Raw genomic sequence first — 18,858 nt, 5'->3', positions numbered from 1 at the left:
GAAAGCATTTGTCTCCCATCGCTGGGAGTTCTTGTATGCCACCCTTCTCAGGACGATGTTTGGGGTAGCCTCCGTCAAATAGACCCAGGCGTTGTATACCAACTGGTGGCAAGGGTTAGGATTGGGTCTGTAATATCAGATGCGTGCGAGGTGGGGTGGGGCCCCTTGTCCCCTCTATTGTTTGCTCTAGCTTAAGAGACCTTTGTTCTTACTATATGGCAGGGTGGGCACTATCGCGCACTGCAGTTATTGGGAGGCTGCCTATATATTTCTTTGTATGCGGACAACATGCTGCTGTATATGCGTGACAAGCCCTCTGACTTGGAGGGAGTGGTGGTGGCTTTGTCAGCTTTCAGGCAACTGCCTGGCCTGGAGGTTAACTGGCACAAGTCCTGCACCTACCCACTTCGACCTGCTCAGGGCCGTGTCGGCGCTGTGCTGGGAGTCAGTTACCATTCTCTACTTGGGGGTAGATGTCTATAAATCTGCAGAGCTGCTCTTTGAAGGTACCTTTGCCCGGGCCCTGTCTGCCATCAACAGTTGGTGTCCTTTTCGAGTACCTTGCCTATATCAGTCAGTGGTTGGATAGTCATTTCTAATATGATGTTTCTATTGCAGATTCCCTATCTGTATGCAGCTTTGCTGGTGGAACTAGCTAAAGCGTTCTACCAGAAACCGGATAGCATCCTTCTTACATTATATTAGGGTACCTCGAGGCGCAGGGTGGCTTTTCAGAAATTACTATTGATGGTGGACGAGGATGGTGTGGCTGCTCTGGATATTGAGCTTTATTATCTCACCGCTCAGTTATTGTGGGTGGCATGGTAGTGTTCGGTGCTTTGGGATACTGAGTCCGTTTTTCCGCCCCCCCCCCCCCGAGACTCTGTAAGAAGCAAGCAGCGGCAGCGCGACCGCGACTATGTACCCCTGATAAGTTATAACCAGACCAGGCCTGGTTAAAAACCTCCCGGCCCGAGAGGTTATAACTTATCATCAGGTACATAGTCAGCGCTGCTTGCTTGCTTCTTTGAAATAGAACTGTGCAATTAGGTTCGCACTCGTCTCGCAACTCGCAAGCTGCCTAAGTTATAACCTGACCATGCCTGGTTAAAAAACCTCCTGCCGGTTACACGGTGTCCTGCCGCGGCGTGACTATAGATTAGTCTCTAGGTCTAGGAGGATATATGCAAACAGGGGTTTCTGGTTATGGTAATTGCTGTGACAGAAGTTAAATGAAATGGACGTCAAAGTGTTGCTGTGTGGAGGTTCTGATGTGTTTTAAGAAGCTCGTGTTTGGTATAAACCATTTAAGTTGGATTGAATTAATGTAACTACTTTGTATGATGGTCATTATTATTGTGTGTTTCTTAATATCCTAAACAGTAAATGTAGGAACATTAGGTCTTAAGTACTGGAAATGGAACTGAGGTGGGGGTAGGGGGGAGGGGGTGGCAGCGCCAGAGCGGGAAAGCCAGTCCTGAAAGGTGGATGCAGTCTCAGCCTATGGTGTCCCAGGACATATGGATTCTTTTTTTTCACAAACTCTGCCCTCATGTCAATTCACAAGGAGAAATGCTAGCGGTAAAGGTGTTCATGATTAGCTATATTGGTCACAAACAGACCACATTATCGGATGTCCTGGAGGGTTGAAGCACATGGACTGTATCTATGTGTATGCTGCAAGTTTGAGTGTATAATAGGATAGGTCAGATGGTTAATGCACTTATTGTGGCGTTCGCTGTGCTAACTCCTCGCTCTGAATTAGAACCGATATAAATAGCTTAGAGAGTTTATATACCTACCTCGTACACCCTACAGGTCAAATGTTCAGATCCTAATTGTTTGCGGGTGCCAAACATGCAAGATACGGGTCTGTGATTTATGATTGGGTATCCTGGTGCTCTATAAGGTAATCATTTACTATGCTTTAAACAATCTAATATGTAATAAAAAATGTGTTGAACAATGATTTGTTTTGGCCTTTCTGTCTCCCAAATTTTCTTGGGGGGTAGAAGTTCAATCCCCCAAACTCCCCCTAGTCGTTGCTCACAGCGCTTGCTCGCTACACACCATGTGGGGGTTGGTATCACTTTTACTTTGTTCTCTCTGATTCACTACATGTGTCTATATTTGGTGCTCTCTGAAAGAATGCCTATGAATACATATGACTGGGTGGGTAACCTGATGTTCTTTAAGGTCATCATCTACTGTTTACTGTGCTTTGAAAGTTGATACAATTTGAATATGTAATGAAAAATGTGCTGTAAAATTCACCATTTTGGTCTGTCGTTTTCAAAATTTTCTTGGGGGGGGAAAACCCCCCCAAAGCCCCCTAGTGGCCGTCGGGCTCGCTCGCTGCGCTCGCTCACTTCGCGCTGGACGGGGACTGGTCCATTACGCGCCGGACGGGGGCTGGTCTTGCAAAATTTGACAGGGCTGCTTTCAGTTCCCAGTACGGCCCTGCCCAACATCAACAGTCTTGCAAGGGACGATCAAGGCAAAGATAATCAGGCATATATTTATGAACAGACTGTATTATGTAAGTCACCCACCTTGGAAAACAAAATAAAAGTTTGGTGCCACTCTGTATCTAAGAAAGTAACATTTAAAAACACTAGAAGAATAAAACTGGTCACACTGTGAAAACTGCTATCTATGAGGATACTTCATGACCCTTTTAGCTGGAAATAGATAACAAATATTAGTCTGGGGTTTCAGGGCATATAATAGAAATGAGGCATTCTACCCTTGATGTATGCAGAACCAATAGGAAGTATCTTCATCGAAAATGTGCACCAAGTTATAATAATAGGCCAAGTAAGAAACAGGAGCAAATGCCGGAAAAGGACACCAATTTTGTGTTATAACAGTACCTTTTCTAGTAGGCTCAAGATGGGTGGCCCACCCTCTTTCCAGGCAATGACGGGCGCAGGACGGGCCCGCCCTTGGCCTGTGCACCCCACGCACATATCCCATGCAGAGGGAAGTGCAACAGCGCTTTTAAACGTGTTGGGGATTAATGACACCTCCCACTTCCTGATGCTGTGAAAACACTTCCAAGCACAGAGTCTCTTGGGGGCTGTAGTCCCCAGTCTCACTGGATCAAAGTTTGTGGTAAAAAGCAGCAGGAAGTGCAAGGCCACTTTGGAGCATGTTTGGGGATAATGACACCTCCCCTCTTTCTGATGCTGTGACAGTACTTCCAAGTGCAGGGTCCATTGGGGGCTGTACTCCCTGGTCTCACTGGCCCAAATGTCATGCTCCAGCGTAGCGGGAAGTGTGATGGCACTTTTGAGTGCTTTGGGGGATAATGATACCTCCCCTCTTCCTGATGCTGTGACAGCGCTTTCAAGTACAGGATCTGTTGCTGGCTGTAGTCCCCGGCCGCACAAGCCGAAAGTATACGGTAAAAGTATGATTATTAAAAAAATTGAATGAATGCTGATTTTAAGCAAAATCAACACATGACACCCCTTTGTGAGTTGCATAGTGCTGGCAGGGTTCAAACTCTGCACCCAAGGGTTGACTGGCAAGTCGAGTGGTCCATGCTCCCTCAGCGCCATAGAACGGTGTAGGTGTTTGTGCCTGATGACGGTACCAGATTCTGGGGAGACCTTTGTGCTATGTGGTGCAATACTTAAAATTATAGGTTACATTTATAAGGTAATTCTGACAACTCACAATAAACCACAGCCCAGCTACAGGAGTGATATTTAAAATAAATGCAGTTCATAATTGTCAAAAGTTGAACTAAAGAGAGAATGGTCTTTAAGCACAGGCTTCATAGTAGCTCAGAGTTAAAAACTTTTGACACTTTGTTTTTGATCATATGCATATATTTTATACAATGACTCAACCTGATTATGTTTACATGACACTTTCCTTAAGTAATAAAAAATCTTGTCCTGCCTCAATCTTTGGCAATTTGTAACCAAAGACTAACGTATTTCGAATACCCTGCTTGAAACGGCATGTCCTCATGCATGTGGAATTTAGTAAAGAACAATTTCATGTTTAAACTTTGTTTTCAAGCTCATGGGATCATCAGGATTTTTAATTAGGATCTTCCAGGGATTTGGCGAAAAGTGAAGTAGCTCAAAACAGTTACAAGAACCTAGGAACAACTTGGACCAAAGAAAGGCTTTCAATATTGTAAAAATATCCAGCCTGTTTGGCATTGGCACAACAATGAAGTCATATTTTGACACACTTATAGCGCAACAGTGCATAAGAAGTGCGCCCCATAGATATCACTAATCAATGTTCGGAAATTATATTTGTAAACTTGAACATGGGCAAACATTACTACAAATGATGGATTACTCTAAGTGCACACCCATCCACAATTTGAGCAGAGGTGGGCATGGCAGAGGGCTGCGCAAGATGGCCACACCCTAGAAGAGCTCCCAGTCGCCCACCCCAACATTCCCAGCGCAACGAGCACAGAGGGATAGAAGAGGGCGCAGCAGAGGCGTTTTGCCCCAGTGGTGCCTCCTTGGAGGAGCAGAGGGCCCTCCTGGCAAATTTGGGGCATTTAGCTGCGGTGGCCCCACAGCACAAAATGGTGGTGGCCGCCGTGATGCTATGTGACTCGGCTGGCACCCCATATGACAATGAGGCCCATTGCCCGCACAGTGAGAAGTTGGAGGGCAGCCAGGGGTGCTTGGAGTCCAACGGTGGCCTAGGATGGTCTCGCCTTTAGCGGAGCCCCATCCAGAAGTGCGGGGGAAGTTCGGACCCAAGACTTGGGGACTCTGCCCATGGCGCATAATTGAGGTGGCAGCAACAGTGAGGCAGGACTCAGTCGGTGACTGAGTGGGGGCCCACTGCATGGGCCCACTGCATGCCAACGGCAGTGCCCAGTGTGGTGGCCCAGACCCTGGGCTTCGCCACGTTCAGCACACCATATTGACGGGAGAGGTGGCAGAAGAAGGGCTTCCTTTCCTTCACATGAGTGCAGCCTAGGTGGCAGCCTGCAGGAGGAGGCCTGGCAGTGACGTTGAGCCCATTGGGGGGGCTTGTGCCATGGGTTCTGAATGGGGGGTGGCCCCAGCGGAAGTGTTGGACCTGAGAGACAAGTGAGTGGAATTTCTTAATGTGGCTGCTGGGGCCCAGAACTCCTGTGACCCACCACGAGTGACTGGTTGGGGCCCGGCATTTCTGGGAAGCGAACTATCCTTGCCTGTGTGACTTCAAATGATGATAAACCAATAAAAGACCACAGCTGCTACAGGGGTGCCCCCCTGTGCTTGGGCCTTTGCTGGGCTCCTGCTGGCTAGTGGCTGGGGGAAAATCGACTGTGGTTCCCCAGACATTGTGGGATGCCCTACTGGTGCAATCTCTGCCTGAGTGAGACATTCCATTTACCCCTGGTGGGGGTACTTTATCCTGAGTGTGGTCTCCTTCGTGATAGGGCACACTAGAACGCTTCAGGAGTCCACGGTGGGCCCTAGATCTAGCCCAGCGTCCACACCACTGCAGGATGACTTATCAGAATGGGCAGCGGAGATAACTGGGGTCCTGCTGCCGAGGCATCAGCAGACATCACAACGGAACAAATTCAGGAGACCATCAACAAATCTAGAGCCTCCCTGGAGCAAAAGATTGAATTGCTTGTGGTGGACTAGGGGATCCTTTGCAACAATCTCTGTTAGCTAAGCGCAAGGGTGATGGAAATTAAGATTCCCGTGACCAACGGCTCATGGACATATGTTGGACCATATGCTCGTTTTACGGAGTGGTAAGAAGGTCCAACATGTGTCCATGAACCTTTACAAACATTGTCAGGGGGCAGGCTCAAAAGAATGGGTTGGTCACCAGTGGCGAGTGGTTCGATGGGTATTGCCAAAGGTATGGCCATGCATCCAACCCATGCTGTGCACAGCAAAAAAGCCATGTGCAGCAAGAGTTGACAAACCTTCTTTGTGCACTGCTGAAGGCCAGGCACGGCAACATTTGAACCACTGTAGCTGGTTGGGCTCAAGGCCAGCCCCATTAGCTGTATTCAAGGGCTAGGGCACGGGAAACATCCATTACAATGCTGGCATTACAATGCAATGCCTTTACAACACGGTCAATACAATGCAGGATCCATTACAATGCATGCCATTACAACGCATGCCATTACAACACATATCTCTCAGTGATCAGCACCTTCCCTGAGGTAAGCACCCGGTGGTGTTAGAATAGTAATTTTCATTGTAATGGAATATGCGTTGTAATGGTTTGCGTTCTAGTGGCATGTGTTGTGATGGAAGCTGCGTTGTATTGACTGCGTTGTAATAGTTTTTGTTGTAATGTCATACATTCCTAGGGCACACTTTCATAGTAAAGTTAGGATAGACTTTTGTAGAAGTTGAATGTAGTGTATAATGAAAAAAACTATGAAATTCACTGAAATAAGTTTAATGTGAAGCTATTACTAACTTTGGTTGGTCTTGTTACTCCCCTCCTCCATACCAGAGTGTTTCTTTGTCAGATTCAAAGGTAATCTTAATTTTTGGCTCATTTTGCTTTGTTTCAGAACTGTAACGAGCGGTTCCAGTACAAGTACCAGCTGCGGTCGCACATGAGTATCCATATTGGACATAAGCAGTTTATGTGCCAGTGGTGTGGGAAGGACTTCAACATGAAGCAGTACTTTGATGAACACATGAAGACGCATACTGGTAAGAAAATACTTAACAGTTTCTACATTGTCGGTAACTCCAATTTGCCCGCTATGACAGCAAGTGCCATTATAGATCCCGGGTTATTATTTCATAGTACAATGTTGCTACTGTGCTACTTATTCACTTGGGGGTAACTTTGGCCTGTCTAGAGCCTTTTGTACAGATGAATCATGCAGGAAGTTCAACAAGAGAGAGTCTGCCACTGAGCAACAATGTGGACTAGAGTATGCCTTCCTTCCATACATTCTTGAATGCACCTGAAGACCCTTTTGAAATTATCCAAACTGCAAACTGGACAAGGTATATGATGACTATGATTACGATGGTGATGATGATGATTACTAATTCATGAAAAATGTGCCCCATGTGGTATAAATCTCACACATTGATGTAAGAATGATAAGCTCTGTTTATTGGAAGTACATTCAACCCATCGCTTTTTAAAATGTATTTTATTCTGTTCAAAAAGTAGCATTTGGATTAAATACTTAATGCATTCTAATTATTAGGTATCACTGGCAAGGTTGGAGAAACGTCAATCAAATTAATATTCGAAAACAGAAAGTAGCTGAGTTATAAGTAGTTCCTTCATATCACACATGAATAGATTCAGTGAAGAAGACATGCAGCGTTATCTCCATTGTGCAAGAGTTGCAGTGCAATTCTCCCAATCTTGATGCTGCATAAGTAGTGTTACTCTGATTTGAAAGCATTTTAGTGAATGTAAAACAGTAAGTACAAAGGCACACAGAATGCAAGAAAAGTTGTTTCCAAGGTACAGAGTTTACGCACTCATTTTACACTTTATGTCCGCAATTAATTTCTTGTACTCCAAACCTTTTCAGAAAGTGAAAGTCTCAGGAAGTGATCCAGAAGTGCATCAGTCAGTTTGTTTCTTAGTTTATTTTTTAGAACACCCATTGTGGAAAAGGAACACTTGCACACATATGTGGAGCCAAAAATGCAAAGTATTTTCTGTGTCAAGATAAAAAGAAGAGAGAATTTTTCAGAGGGCACACTTTGCCAGAAATATTCTGGTTCCTTCCCCAAGAAAAAGGACTCAAGCACAGAGCTGTATTGCATATCAATTAGTTCCATCTCAGCTTGTGCCCTTTTCAAACCAAGTAGTTCAACAGCTTCAAGATTCCTTGCACTAACCATCCATGGGATTTCTACAAGCCTGAAAAGTGGGGTGAGAACTCTAAACAGATAAAAATGCCTCTTAATGTCCCCAGAAATGTCCCCCAGATAAGCACACAGATTAAGACTCCACAATATTTCCTGAGTTTTTTCAACCCTCTGGGTTAAAGCCTGCAACCTGGCAAAGTGCGTGAGATAACCATCTTCCAGCTGCTCTCGGAACAGGTCAAGTTTACTTTCAAAGGAAAATACAACACTAATCATTGAGGACACAAGTTTCTGTCTACCTTGAAGTGTCAGATTGAGAGTGTGGAAATGTGAGAAAATGTCACACAGAAAATGAAGCATGGTGAGCCTTTGCAAGTCATACAATTCTAGGAAGGACTGTCATCTACTGATTAAAGATTGTTCAGTTTCTGAAAGCAAAGTTATAAACCTTTCTAGAACTCTACCTTTGCTCAACCACTTCAGCATGCAACAACAGGTCTGCATATTCAGTTTCGGCATCCTTCAGCAATAATTTAAAAAAGTCTGTGGTAGAGTGCTTTTGCTCGAATAAAATTAACACGTCTTTCAACTTGCTGCAGTACATCATTTAGTTGTCCTTCTTTTATTTTTATGCACAATGTTTCCCGATCGATTATGCAATGATAGTCAATGAAAGGTGAAGATGGATATATCAGCAAGATATGCCAATTTTGTGCACCAAAGTTTGTTTTGAATTAGACCACAGAATTCATGCTGCTTATTGTCCTCAAAAAGTTTAAGCATCATGTCACGCAATTCGTATACAGGACAAAGCACTCGACCTCTTGAGAGCCAACGAACGTCTGTGTGCAATAGGAGCTTTTTAAACCTTGCACCCATTTGTTCACAAATATGAGCAAATATTCTTGATTTAGGAGGTCGACTTTTAATGTAATTCACCATTTGAATCACTTTGTCCATAACTTCCCTTAAGTCCTTCCCAATGGTTTGCGCGACTAGTGCCTCATGATGTAAAAAGCAATGAGTAAATATGATAGTTTCATTTTCTTACTTTGCTAAAGCTATAAAACCTTTTGTTGAGCCAACCATTGATGGTGCGCCATCCGTACATATCCAAACACAATTTAACCAGCGCAAATTATTTTCCTTCATGGAGCAATCTAAAGCTTGAAATATATCCTCACCTCTAGTTCTCAATGGAAGTTCTAGGCAACACAGGAATTGCTCAATAATTGTCAGTATGAATAAAACGTATAAAAACCAGTATTTGAGCTAACCCATTGACATCTGTTGATTCATCTAGTTGCAATGCAAAGATCATATTGTAGTCTTGAAAAATATCCTTCATTTGCAGCTTAACGTTAGCAGACATTTCTTGAATCCGTCTTCCGATTGTGTTATCTGCCAAAGGGATTTTATTAACTTCAATCTCAAATTCTGGCCCAAACATTGTTCGAACAATAGCACAGCAAGATTGCCTAATGGTAGATTCGGCAACAGTGTGTGTTTCCTTGTTTTTGGCAATTATTTGAGCAACCAAGTAACTTGCCTTTTGAGCTTTCTCTGATGTCTTCATTCTCTTTGTGAATGATGCAGACTGCTTCCTTATAGATTTCGCAAGTTCAATAAAGTATTCTACTGGTTTTTGCTGACAAATGGCTGTGTTTTGTGGTAAAATGGCGTTTTAATTTATTTGGTACCATGCTTTCATTTGCAAGTATTTCCCCACAAACTAAACACTGGGGACAAGGATGGTTTTCATTACCAGAAAATGTGAACCCCAGTTCCATATAGGCTTTGTTATATAAACGGGGATTGGCGATTTTCCCTTTACACTTCTTACGTACTGAGCATTCAGTTGATTCTTGGGTACTTTGCTCAATAGCTGCTACATTTTGTTCTTCGCAAACGTCATCGTCACCAGCTTTTCGCTTCCGAATTATAAACGTATCCATTTTGAGTTTCTGTTTGCTTTCCCGCGAAAATGAAGAAATGTGGAGATCTAGAGATAGGAAGAACATAAGATACGAAGTTTAACAATCTTATGCCTTGCTTACAGTCTTCATTCTCTCCAGTAACATTTCAGGATTTGAGTAGTAGATAATCATGTGAAATCAGAGCTCTGAGCATAAGGTGGGACAGAAGTGATAACTGTATAGGCGCTGGCTCTGGCAGACTCCTAATGCCAAGTGAGCTTTCCCGAACCCACAATTATCTTCCATCCTATAGCAGAAGGCCCTTACATTTCCATGCCATGGTCTTCCTCACCAAACTAGATTGCTTACTTTCCTAAAAAAACAAATCAATGTCTCATTTTTAATGTACTTATTTGAACTGGAAACAACCAAGAGATAATCAAAGAAACAACCACATATTGCTCTGCTATGACACTGAAGCCTTTTTGACTGGACCAGAGACAGGCAACCTAAATGAGGTAGCAGTGCGCCACGCGGAGTACATGCCATTGAAGGTGGAAGCATCATGCCAACATTGCCCATGGGAAATGCTAATTAAGTTGGAGGACCACGTTTTTGAAACCTCTTAAATGGTTGGGAAATCAAACTGTTGCCCAAGCTGTGTTGAAAATAATGGCTGCCATCTTTCAAGAATCTACACGTGCTATTTAGTGCTAATTCTTTCACACACATGCACGCACGCACACACACACTCACAGCAAGATTTTTCTGTGTTTTAAACGTTCGCTGCTGACATCTTCAGGTGTGTAATAAAGGTCATCAGTTCACATCCTTGCAAGACCAACTCACACGTGCTATTTAGTGCTAATTCTTTCACACAAATGCACGCACGCACACACACACATTCACAGCAAGATTTTTCTGTGTTTTAAACGCTCGCTGCTGACATCTTCAGTTATGTAATAAAGGTCTTCAGTTCACATCCTGGCAGGACCAACTCACACACGTGCTATTTAGTGCTAATTCTTTCACACACATGCACGCACGCACACACACACATTTGCAGCAAGATTTTTCTGTGTTTTAAACGCTCGCTGCTGACATCTTCAGTTATGTAATAAAGGTCTTCAGTTCACATCCTGGCAGGACCAACTCACACACGTGCTATTTAGTGCTAATTCTTTCACACACATGCACACACGCACACACACATATTCACAGCAAGATTTTTCTGTGTTTTAAACGCTCGCTGCTGACATCTTCAATTATGTAATAAAGGTCCTCAGTTCACATCCTGGCAGGACCAACTCACACACATGCTATTTAGTGCTAATTCTTTCACACACATGCACGCACGCACACACACACATTCGAACAAGATTTTTCTGTGTTTTAAACGCTCGCTGCTGACATCTTCAGTTATGTAAAAAAGGTCTTCAGTTCACATCCTGGCAGGACCAACTCACCAACGTGCTATTTAGTGCTAATTCTTTCACACACATGCACGCACACACACACATTCGCAGCAAGATTTTTCTGTGTTTTAAACGCTCGCTGCTGACATCTTCAGTTATGTAATAAAGGTCTTCAGTTCACATCCTGGCAGGACCAACTCACACACGTGCTATTTAGTGCTAATTCTTTCACACACATGCACGTACGCACACACACACATTCACAGTAAGATTTTTCTGTGTTTTAAACGCTCGCTGCTGACATCTTCAGTTATGTAAAAAAGGTCTTCAATTCACATCCTGGCAGGACCAACTCACCAACGTGCTATTTAGTGCTAATTCTTTCACACACATGCACGCACACACACATTCACAGCAAGATTTTTCTGTGTTTTAAACGCTCGCTGCTGACATCTTCAGTTATGTAATAAAGGTCTTCAGTTCACATCCTGGCAGGACCAACTCACACACGTGCTATTTAGTGCTAATTCTTTCACACACATGCAGGCACGCACACACACATACGCACACACACACACGCTGCCGACAGCAGAAAATTATTAACTCACTCTATCTGTCTATCCATCGCACTCACTCTATCGCCAACACTCTATCTATCTATCTATCGCCCTCCCTCTATCTATCTATCGCACTCACTCTATCGCATCCCCACAGCATCACTCAGCACCACCACAGCATCACTCAGGGGCACCACATCACTACTATGCGCTACCACAGCATCACTGAAAGCCACAGCATCACTCGTCGCAACCACAACATCACTCAGCGCCACCACAGCATCAATCTGTGCAACCATTCAACAACAACTGGTTCAAATATGTTATCTCAATGTTTCAAGCTTTATTACAAATTTCACAAAAAGATATTAATATTTCACTTCTGTTCTTGGGTTTTAGTCACAATAAAATACACTGAACATAATCTTCACAAAAGTTATTTACCAAAGTTTAAGCTATTGCCATTATAAATTACAATAACTTTTATTGAAGTATTAATTATTAAAAATAAATTAAAGCCATTGTTATTTGTAATATCAATACATCTAAGTCACGTTAATACAATACATATTGCATTACAAATGCTATAGGTGTCACATTTGCGAAAGCTAAAACTATTGGCATTGTAAATGACAAAGCTATTAATTTCGCTATTTTCAAAACCAACACATAAAAAACAAATTTGTCATTTACAATACCAATAGCTCTAACTTTCCTAATGCGAGATCTATTGCATTGCAAATGCTTGTTGGGCTTGGGGGCCGTTTTAAGGCTCAAGGTGGGTGTGAGAAGTTGGCCTGATATGCAGTGCTCACTGTTCTAGTGATCACTATGTATCAGTCCAAACAACCCTTATTGATGTTTGGTTGTAAGTCAACCTGATAGACCAGCTATCCTAGTAGCATGGACACGTGCAGTCTTTAGGCTAAACTCTAGAGGGCGTGTTAAGCCAGCTGTTTTACCATCACACTACCCCTTGAACACCAAGTGAAAGGACACCACACAAGTTGTTATGAAAATAAACGGTATATTTATTTATAACAAGACTACCCTGGCTCTTTATGAGACAGGGAGCTAAGCACACAACAAAACTCTTAAGAAAATACTTAAAGTCGCACAATTCACACAAATGCCCGAGGGGCACGAAAAACCATATACTATACAAGTGGAATGCGAAGTTACTAGCAGGTAAGTAATACTTTTCTAGACTGTAGAAACGCTAGGCCTACGATGCTGAACCCTTAGATTAGGAGTGGGAGGCCTAGGAACGCCGTGTGCAGAGTGGGAACTCTCACGCGTAATGCGGGAACAAGTCTAGGAATACTAGCAATCACAAAGTTACTGTTCTCGGGCGAACCCGACTAGGTGGGTCGAAAACAAGGGTGGATCCGAACACTTGGAGTGTTGGACTATGCTGGAGCACCGGAGTACTCGGTTTACCTAGCCCAGGGGCTGCGGCTGCATAGGGTTCAAGTTGCGTCGGAAACCCTCGTTGACGAACCAGGAGCCTGAAGAAAGAAGTTGCTGGCAGGCGGCCAGTGAAGAAGTTCGTGGAGATCCAAGCCTGGATCAGGGAAGGAGAAGACCTGTAAGCAGAGGGGACCAAGTTCTGAATCACTAGCCAGTGATTAAGTGGGCACCAGGATGGCACCGGGCGAAGTCACCTCGACCAGGTGAGTGGGCGCTGCTGGGCTCTGCAGTCTCTCGGACCAGGAGGCATTGTCGGCGACCAGGATGGAGGTGCGAGCTGTCCCACGAAGGTTTCTGCTGTCGACGTCGCTGGACCCAGGATTGGGGCAACAAGTCTTGGCAAATGCAAGCCCACGCGGTGGACTTAAAATGGCGTCAGGAGTGGACCAGGAGGGTCCGGGGTGCTCCTCTGTTGGAGGGGAGCAAGGGCCAGTCTGGAGCAACCAGACCAGCGGTGTTGTCGTCGAAGTTCGTCGTCAAGAGGGCCACTAGCCAACGGGCAAGTGACCTGGACAACGCGGTGAGCAGCAAAGAGCAGAAGGGCCCCACGCAGATCTCGTGGATGCAAGGGGGCTGGACTTCGGTGCTGGAGCTGCTCAGGGTCGGGGCTTCTCGGGCCCCAAAGCACTCACGTGAGGATTCCTCAGAAGTCGTGCTGGGCAAGCGTCGTGCAGTTTTGAAGATGGCCGGTCCCTCGAGGTCTCGTCGCACCCACGGATCACAGTTGGGCTGATGATGTAGGTTGAGGTCAGAGGTGCCAGGGAAGCCGGTTCTCGTCGTGCTGGGGCAGTCTTGATCCGGAGGAGAGACTTACAGCAAACCGCGATGCTTGGATGGTGCCTGCTGCTGCAGGGTGACTACTCCTTAGTCACAAGGGAGAAATCTTGAGAAGAAGTCTTGAGTTCCTTTCGTGGAAAGTAGTTTCAGGATTCAAAGATGATCTAATTTGGAAGGGGGCCTGCTCCTGCCTTTATCCTGCAAAAGGGGGCTGGCACGCGACTAAGTCCTGCCCTATGGGTGGGACTAGGAAGGGGGGTGGTTACACCCCTCTCCTATGCCGGGCTTTCCCCAGCTCAGGGGCTGGTGTGCCCCTGGAACTGGTTCTAGCCGGCATATGCACAGTGAGCACCGGGGTGCCACTTGCAGTCACCTTCCTCTATAGCCCTGCCTACCTGGGATACACAAAACCCTGTCTGGGACGGTGCTGGCACCGCCCCTGGCAGGAAACCCTTTGTCCTTGCCTCCTGCTCTGGGAGGACTCCCAGCAGCAGGAGGGCAGACTTGTGTCTCGGTGGCAGCATCCATCTTGTGGAGCTGAGGCTATGTTCGACTTTAACCGGGGTTACAGGTTACCAACATGTCGTGTCCCTCTAGAAGGGTGGAATGCTAACCCCGTCGCCAGAATTGGCGAGGGGTTAGTATTCCAATTCGTATGACACCTTACTCGACATGTTTTGATAATGTTATACCAAAGTTAGCATTTGACCGCGAGGTACATAATGCACTTAAGAGTATATGGTATAGCGTTATCATGGAACAGCTATTAGGACTTGGTTCCGCAAGCTGCAAACGGGCTCAGCTCATGCCAGAGCACCATTTCACATTATTCCAAGCACTCTGCCTTCAGGATTGTTAAGGCCTGCCATAGGAGTGACTGATAGGAATATATGTGTCCATTTTAGGGTTAGATATAGGAATACTATATCTAAAGCAAAGGGTGATTACACCACCTTGCCCCAGCTGTCAAGCAGCCAGTTGTGTCCGTTTTGGATGGCCAGCCAGGGGTGGCATAATACATGCTTCAGCCCCTGGTAGGCCCTGGGTACACCTATGCCCTGGGTACCTAAGGTACACTGTATAGGGACTGATAAGGTGACTCAGTATCCAATTAGATATGTACCTAAGGTACATGGGATCCATTTTACAGAGAGAGCAGTAGGCCTGGGGTCCTGAATAGCAGGGCCCCAGGTCAACTAAGTCAGAAAACCAGCAAAACACCAGGCAAAAAGTTGGGGGCAACCATAGTCAGGGATCTACCTTCCTACATAACCCCCCCCCCCCCCCAAACGAAAGGAGATAAGGCTATCCTTGCCAGGTAAGCCTATATTGCCTGAGTGGCCATATAAGGAAGTACCAGCACTGGCATGGTTACCCCCTATCTCATGGTCCACTAAGCAATCCCTCACCCTAAGGGTGTCTGAGGGTCTCCACCATAGGGAATCTCTACCTGTGGTGTGTTTTGGCAAAGTAAAAGGCTGGGGCTGAAATGGAGTACTGAAGTGAGGCTCCACTAATTTGGGGCTCAGCTTCCTCCAATCATTATCCACCATAGAGGCCTTTCTTTCCAAGACTGAGTTGTTTTGGGCTCTCAGGGTCAACCTCTGGCTACCTACAGCTGGAGGTTGGGTCCCTCTGTTTGGCTTACTGGAGGGACAGGTCAGGTCTGGGGCCCTCAGGTCCCAAGTTTGGCTGTGCCCAACAGTGTCCATCTGGGGGAGGTCCCTAACTAATTTTAAGGGGGATCCCTCAGGAGTGTGTTTTATTTTCACTTGGCTAGGTCTGCTAGCTTCAGTGCCCTTAATCTGCTGATTGGGAAATTCTTTTGGACAGGGGGCCCTTTGGGGTCCACCACTGGCCTCCCTGACCTCTACAGCCCTGGGCTGACTGAGGTAGGGTAGAGAGGGGCAGGTTACCTGCTCCAGACTGGGTCCCACCTTGGAAGGGTCCACTGACATCAGGGGTTCTGCCAGGCTAGGCCTGACTACCTCTGGGGCAGTTTCTTCACAAGGGGTCAGATCAGTTCCCTGAGGAGGCTGATCCTTTCCTAAAGTCTGGTGGGAGGGAGATTTCTCTTCCTCCTCAATGCTCTCTGTCTGAGTGGAGTGATCCATAGTTTCAGGCTTCACAACACTATTATCTGTCTGAGTTTGAGCTGTGGCCATCACAACTCCACCAACCTGTTCAGGGAGGACATCTTGGACTGGGGCTGTGGCTATCACTGCCCTACTAACCTTACCATGGAGGTTTACCATTTTCAAATGGGTTTCTTGCTCTACCTCAGCCCAGGCTGAGATCTCTAAATCATTCCCCAGTAGGCAATCTACAGGCATGTTTGATGACACTGCCACTCTCTTGGGGCCAGTGACACCTCCCCAGCTGAGATTTACCACTGCTATGGGATGATCTCTCTGCACTCCATCAATGTTGGTTACCTGGTATGTGGCTCCAGGAAAAAGTTGCCTTGAGGGGACTAGGCTCCCAGTCACCATGGTGATGCTAGCCCCTGTATCTCTATAGGCCTCAACTTTTATACCATTTATGAGGGGCTCCTGTCTGTACTTGCTCAAAGTGTTGGGACAAGTAGTGAAGTTGGCAAACCCCATGCCAGTTTCACAGACAAGAGTATCTAAGTCAGGGGACCTGGTTAGGCCAGAGTCCCCAGGAACTCCCAAAGTAAATGCACCCAAATTCTTGGGGGCACTCCCACCACCTGGGGGATTACTACTAGTAGTAACAGGTGGCTTGGAAGTGTTACTTGGGGGTATGTTTTCCTTATTGGGGTTCTTTGGGCAACTGATGTCAGTTTTCCAATGACCCACCTGCTTGCAGGTTTGGCAATAAGGTTTCTTTTGGGTATTGGAAGGATTCTGGGACCCACCCCCTTCAGAGGATTTTTGGGGCCCTGATGTGGTTTGATCTGAAGATTTATTCCCACCCTTCTCTTGAGGCTTGGTTGATTCCTTCTTTTGGTCACCACCTTGGTTCTTAGGCCTAACCCTGGTTCTGACCCATTTGTCTGCCCTCTTACCCAATTCCTGTGGAGAGGTCAGATCAGAGTCTACCAGGTGCTGGTGTAATAACTGGTTCTGACAATTATTTAAGACTTGCTCTCTCATAATTAGATTATACAATCCTTTGAAATCAGTAACCTTACTACCCAGTATCCAGCCTTCAAAAGCCTTAGTGGCACAATCCACGAAGTCAGACCAATCCCGAGACTGAGTTTTCTGGGTATCCCTGAACAGCAACCTGTACTGCTCAGTGGTGAAGCCAAACCCATCAACCAGTGTATTTTTCAGGACTTGGTAATTGTTAGCACCCTCAACTCTAGTAGTGAGGAGCTTATCTCTACCTTTGCCATCAAAGGAGAGCCACAGTATAGCTGCCCACTGACTCTGGGGAATGCACTGCACAGTGCAGGCCCTCTCCAAAGCAGCCATCCATTTCTGGATGTCATCCCCTTGTTTAAAGGGGGGCACTATCTTACTCAGGTGTTTAGTATCTAAACCCCTTTCCTTATCTCTTAGGAGATTGCTGCCACCAGTGGGAACTATCCCACTCATCTGCTGCTCTCTAGCAAAGGCAAGCTTTTCTTTGGCCAGGGCAAGTTCTTCCCTTTCAATCCTCAGAGCAGCCTGTTTCATCCTAGCTTCATGTTCTCTTCTCTGAGGGGAAGTAAATCTCCACTGGGGAGAAATCCTTCTCCTCTGAGAAGAGGCATTAGAGTGCAGAGATCTATTGGAGTCCCTAGAATGAGATCTATCTCTTCTAACTCCAAGGTTAGGCCTCATTAGGGTCAGTACTGGGGGTCCCCCAGCTCCTCTCCCAAACAGGTCTAAGTTGGCCCTACTGAGTCTGCTGACTAGCTCAGGACCCTTGTCTGCCTCATCCCCAGAGAGCACCTCTTCTTCCTCCTCCTCAACTGCATTTTCTGTGTCAAGGAGGTCTGGATCAGCAAGGTGTCCCTCTAGGGCTGGCATATTCCCATCTCCCTGAGATGCTTTCCTAGCATCATATGTCTCTAAGAGAACTAACAGAAAGGGAGTGGTGGGGTTGGACCCCTGTTTCAATTTCCTGGAGGTACACAAGTGTCTCAACTCCTGGAAATTGAGAGCTGCATATCTTGAGATGACCTGTGGAGGGTCAATAACCTCTAGGGGAGTCTCTGAAGACTCTCCATGGGTAGACATGCTTTTCTAGTGAGGTGTAAGTGGTGCACTTACCTACACTATATGTTTACCTACTGATCCCTTGCTAGAGTTGTAGTTTAGGGTGTGCTAAGCCCTAGGAGCTACAACAGCTGGTTCAGTAGAACTCAGAGTATTCTAAGCTAAGTTATATGTACCTTGGTACTTATGTGATCTTTCAAATGATATTCTTAGGATACGTGTGGTAAAACAACAGCAAGCTCAAATCCCAACCGCTGCTCACCAATGTGAGAAGTTGGCCTGATATGCAGTGCTCACTGTTCTAGTGATCACTATGTATCAGTCCAAACAACCCTTATTGATGTTTGGTTGTAAGTCAACCTGATAGACCAGCTATCCTAGTAGCATGGACACGTGCAGTCTTTAGGCTAAACTCTAGAGGGCGTGTTAAGCCAGCTGTTTTACCATCACACTACTCCTTGAACACCAAGTGAAAGGACACCACACAAGTTGTTATGAAAATAAACTGTATATTTATTTATAACAAGACTACCCTGGCTCTTTATGAGACAGGGAGCTAAGCACACAACAAAACTCTTAAGAAAATACTTAAAGTCGCACAATTCACACAAATGCCCGAGGGGCACGAAAAACCATATACTATACAAGTGGAATGCGAAGTTACTAGCAGGTAAGTAATACTTTTCTAGACTGTAGAAACGCTAGGCCTACGATGCTGAACCCTTAGATTAGGAGTGGGAGGCCTAGGAACG

General features: G+C 45.6%; 1 protein-coding gene across 2 annotated transcripts in view; it reads left to right on the top strand.

Moving 5' to 3' along the window:
• ZBTB47 (zinc finger and BTB domain containing 47) overlaps positions 1 to 18,858 on the top strand; it is a 348,552-nt gene that overhangs the window by 289,529 nt on the left and 40,165 nt on the right. For both annotated transcript variants that reach the window (XM_078665312.1, XM_078665313.1), the window contains exon 5: positions 6,524 to 6,668. In XM_078665312.1, coding sequence (XP_078521438.1) covers positions 6,524 to 6,668 — 145 coding nt within the window. The remainder of the gene's footprint in view (positions 1 to 6,523; positions 6,669 to 18,858) is intronic.

The sequence above is a fragment of the Lissotriton helveticus genome, chromosome 10 (assembly GCF_964261635.1).
Source record: "Lissotriton helveticus chromosome 10, aLisHel1.1, whole genome shotgun sequence".
Lineage (NCBI taxonomy): Eukaryota > Metazoa > Chordata > Amphibia > Caudata > Salamandridae > Lissotriton > Lissotriton helveticus.
This window is presented reverse-complemented; position numbering and strand designations above follow the sequence as displayed.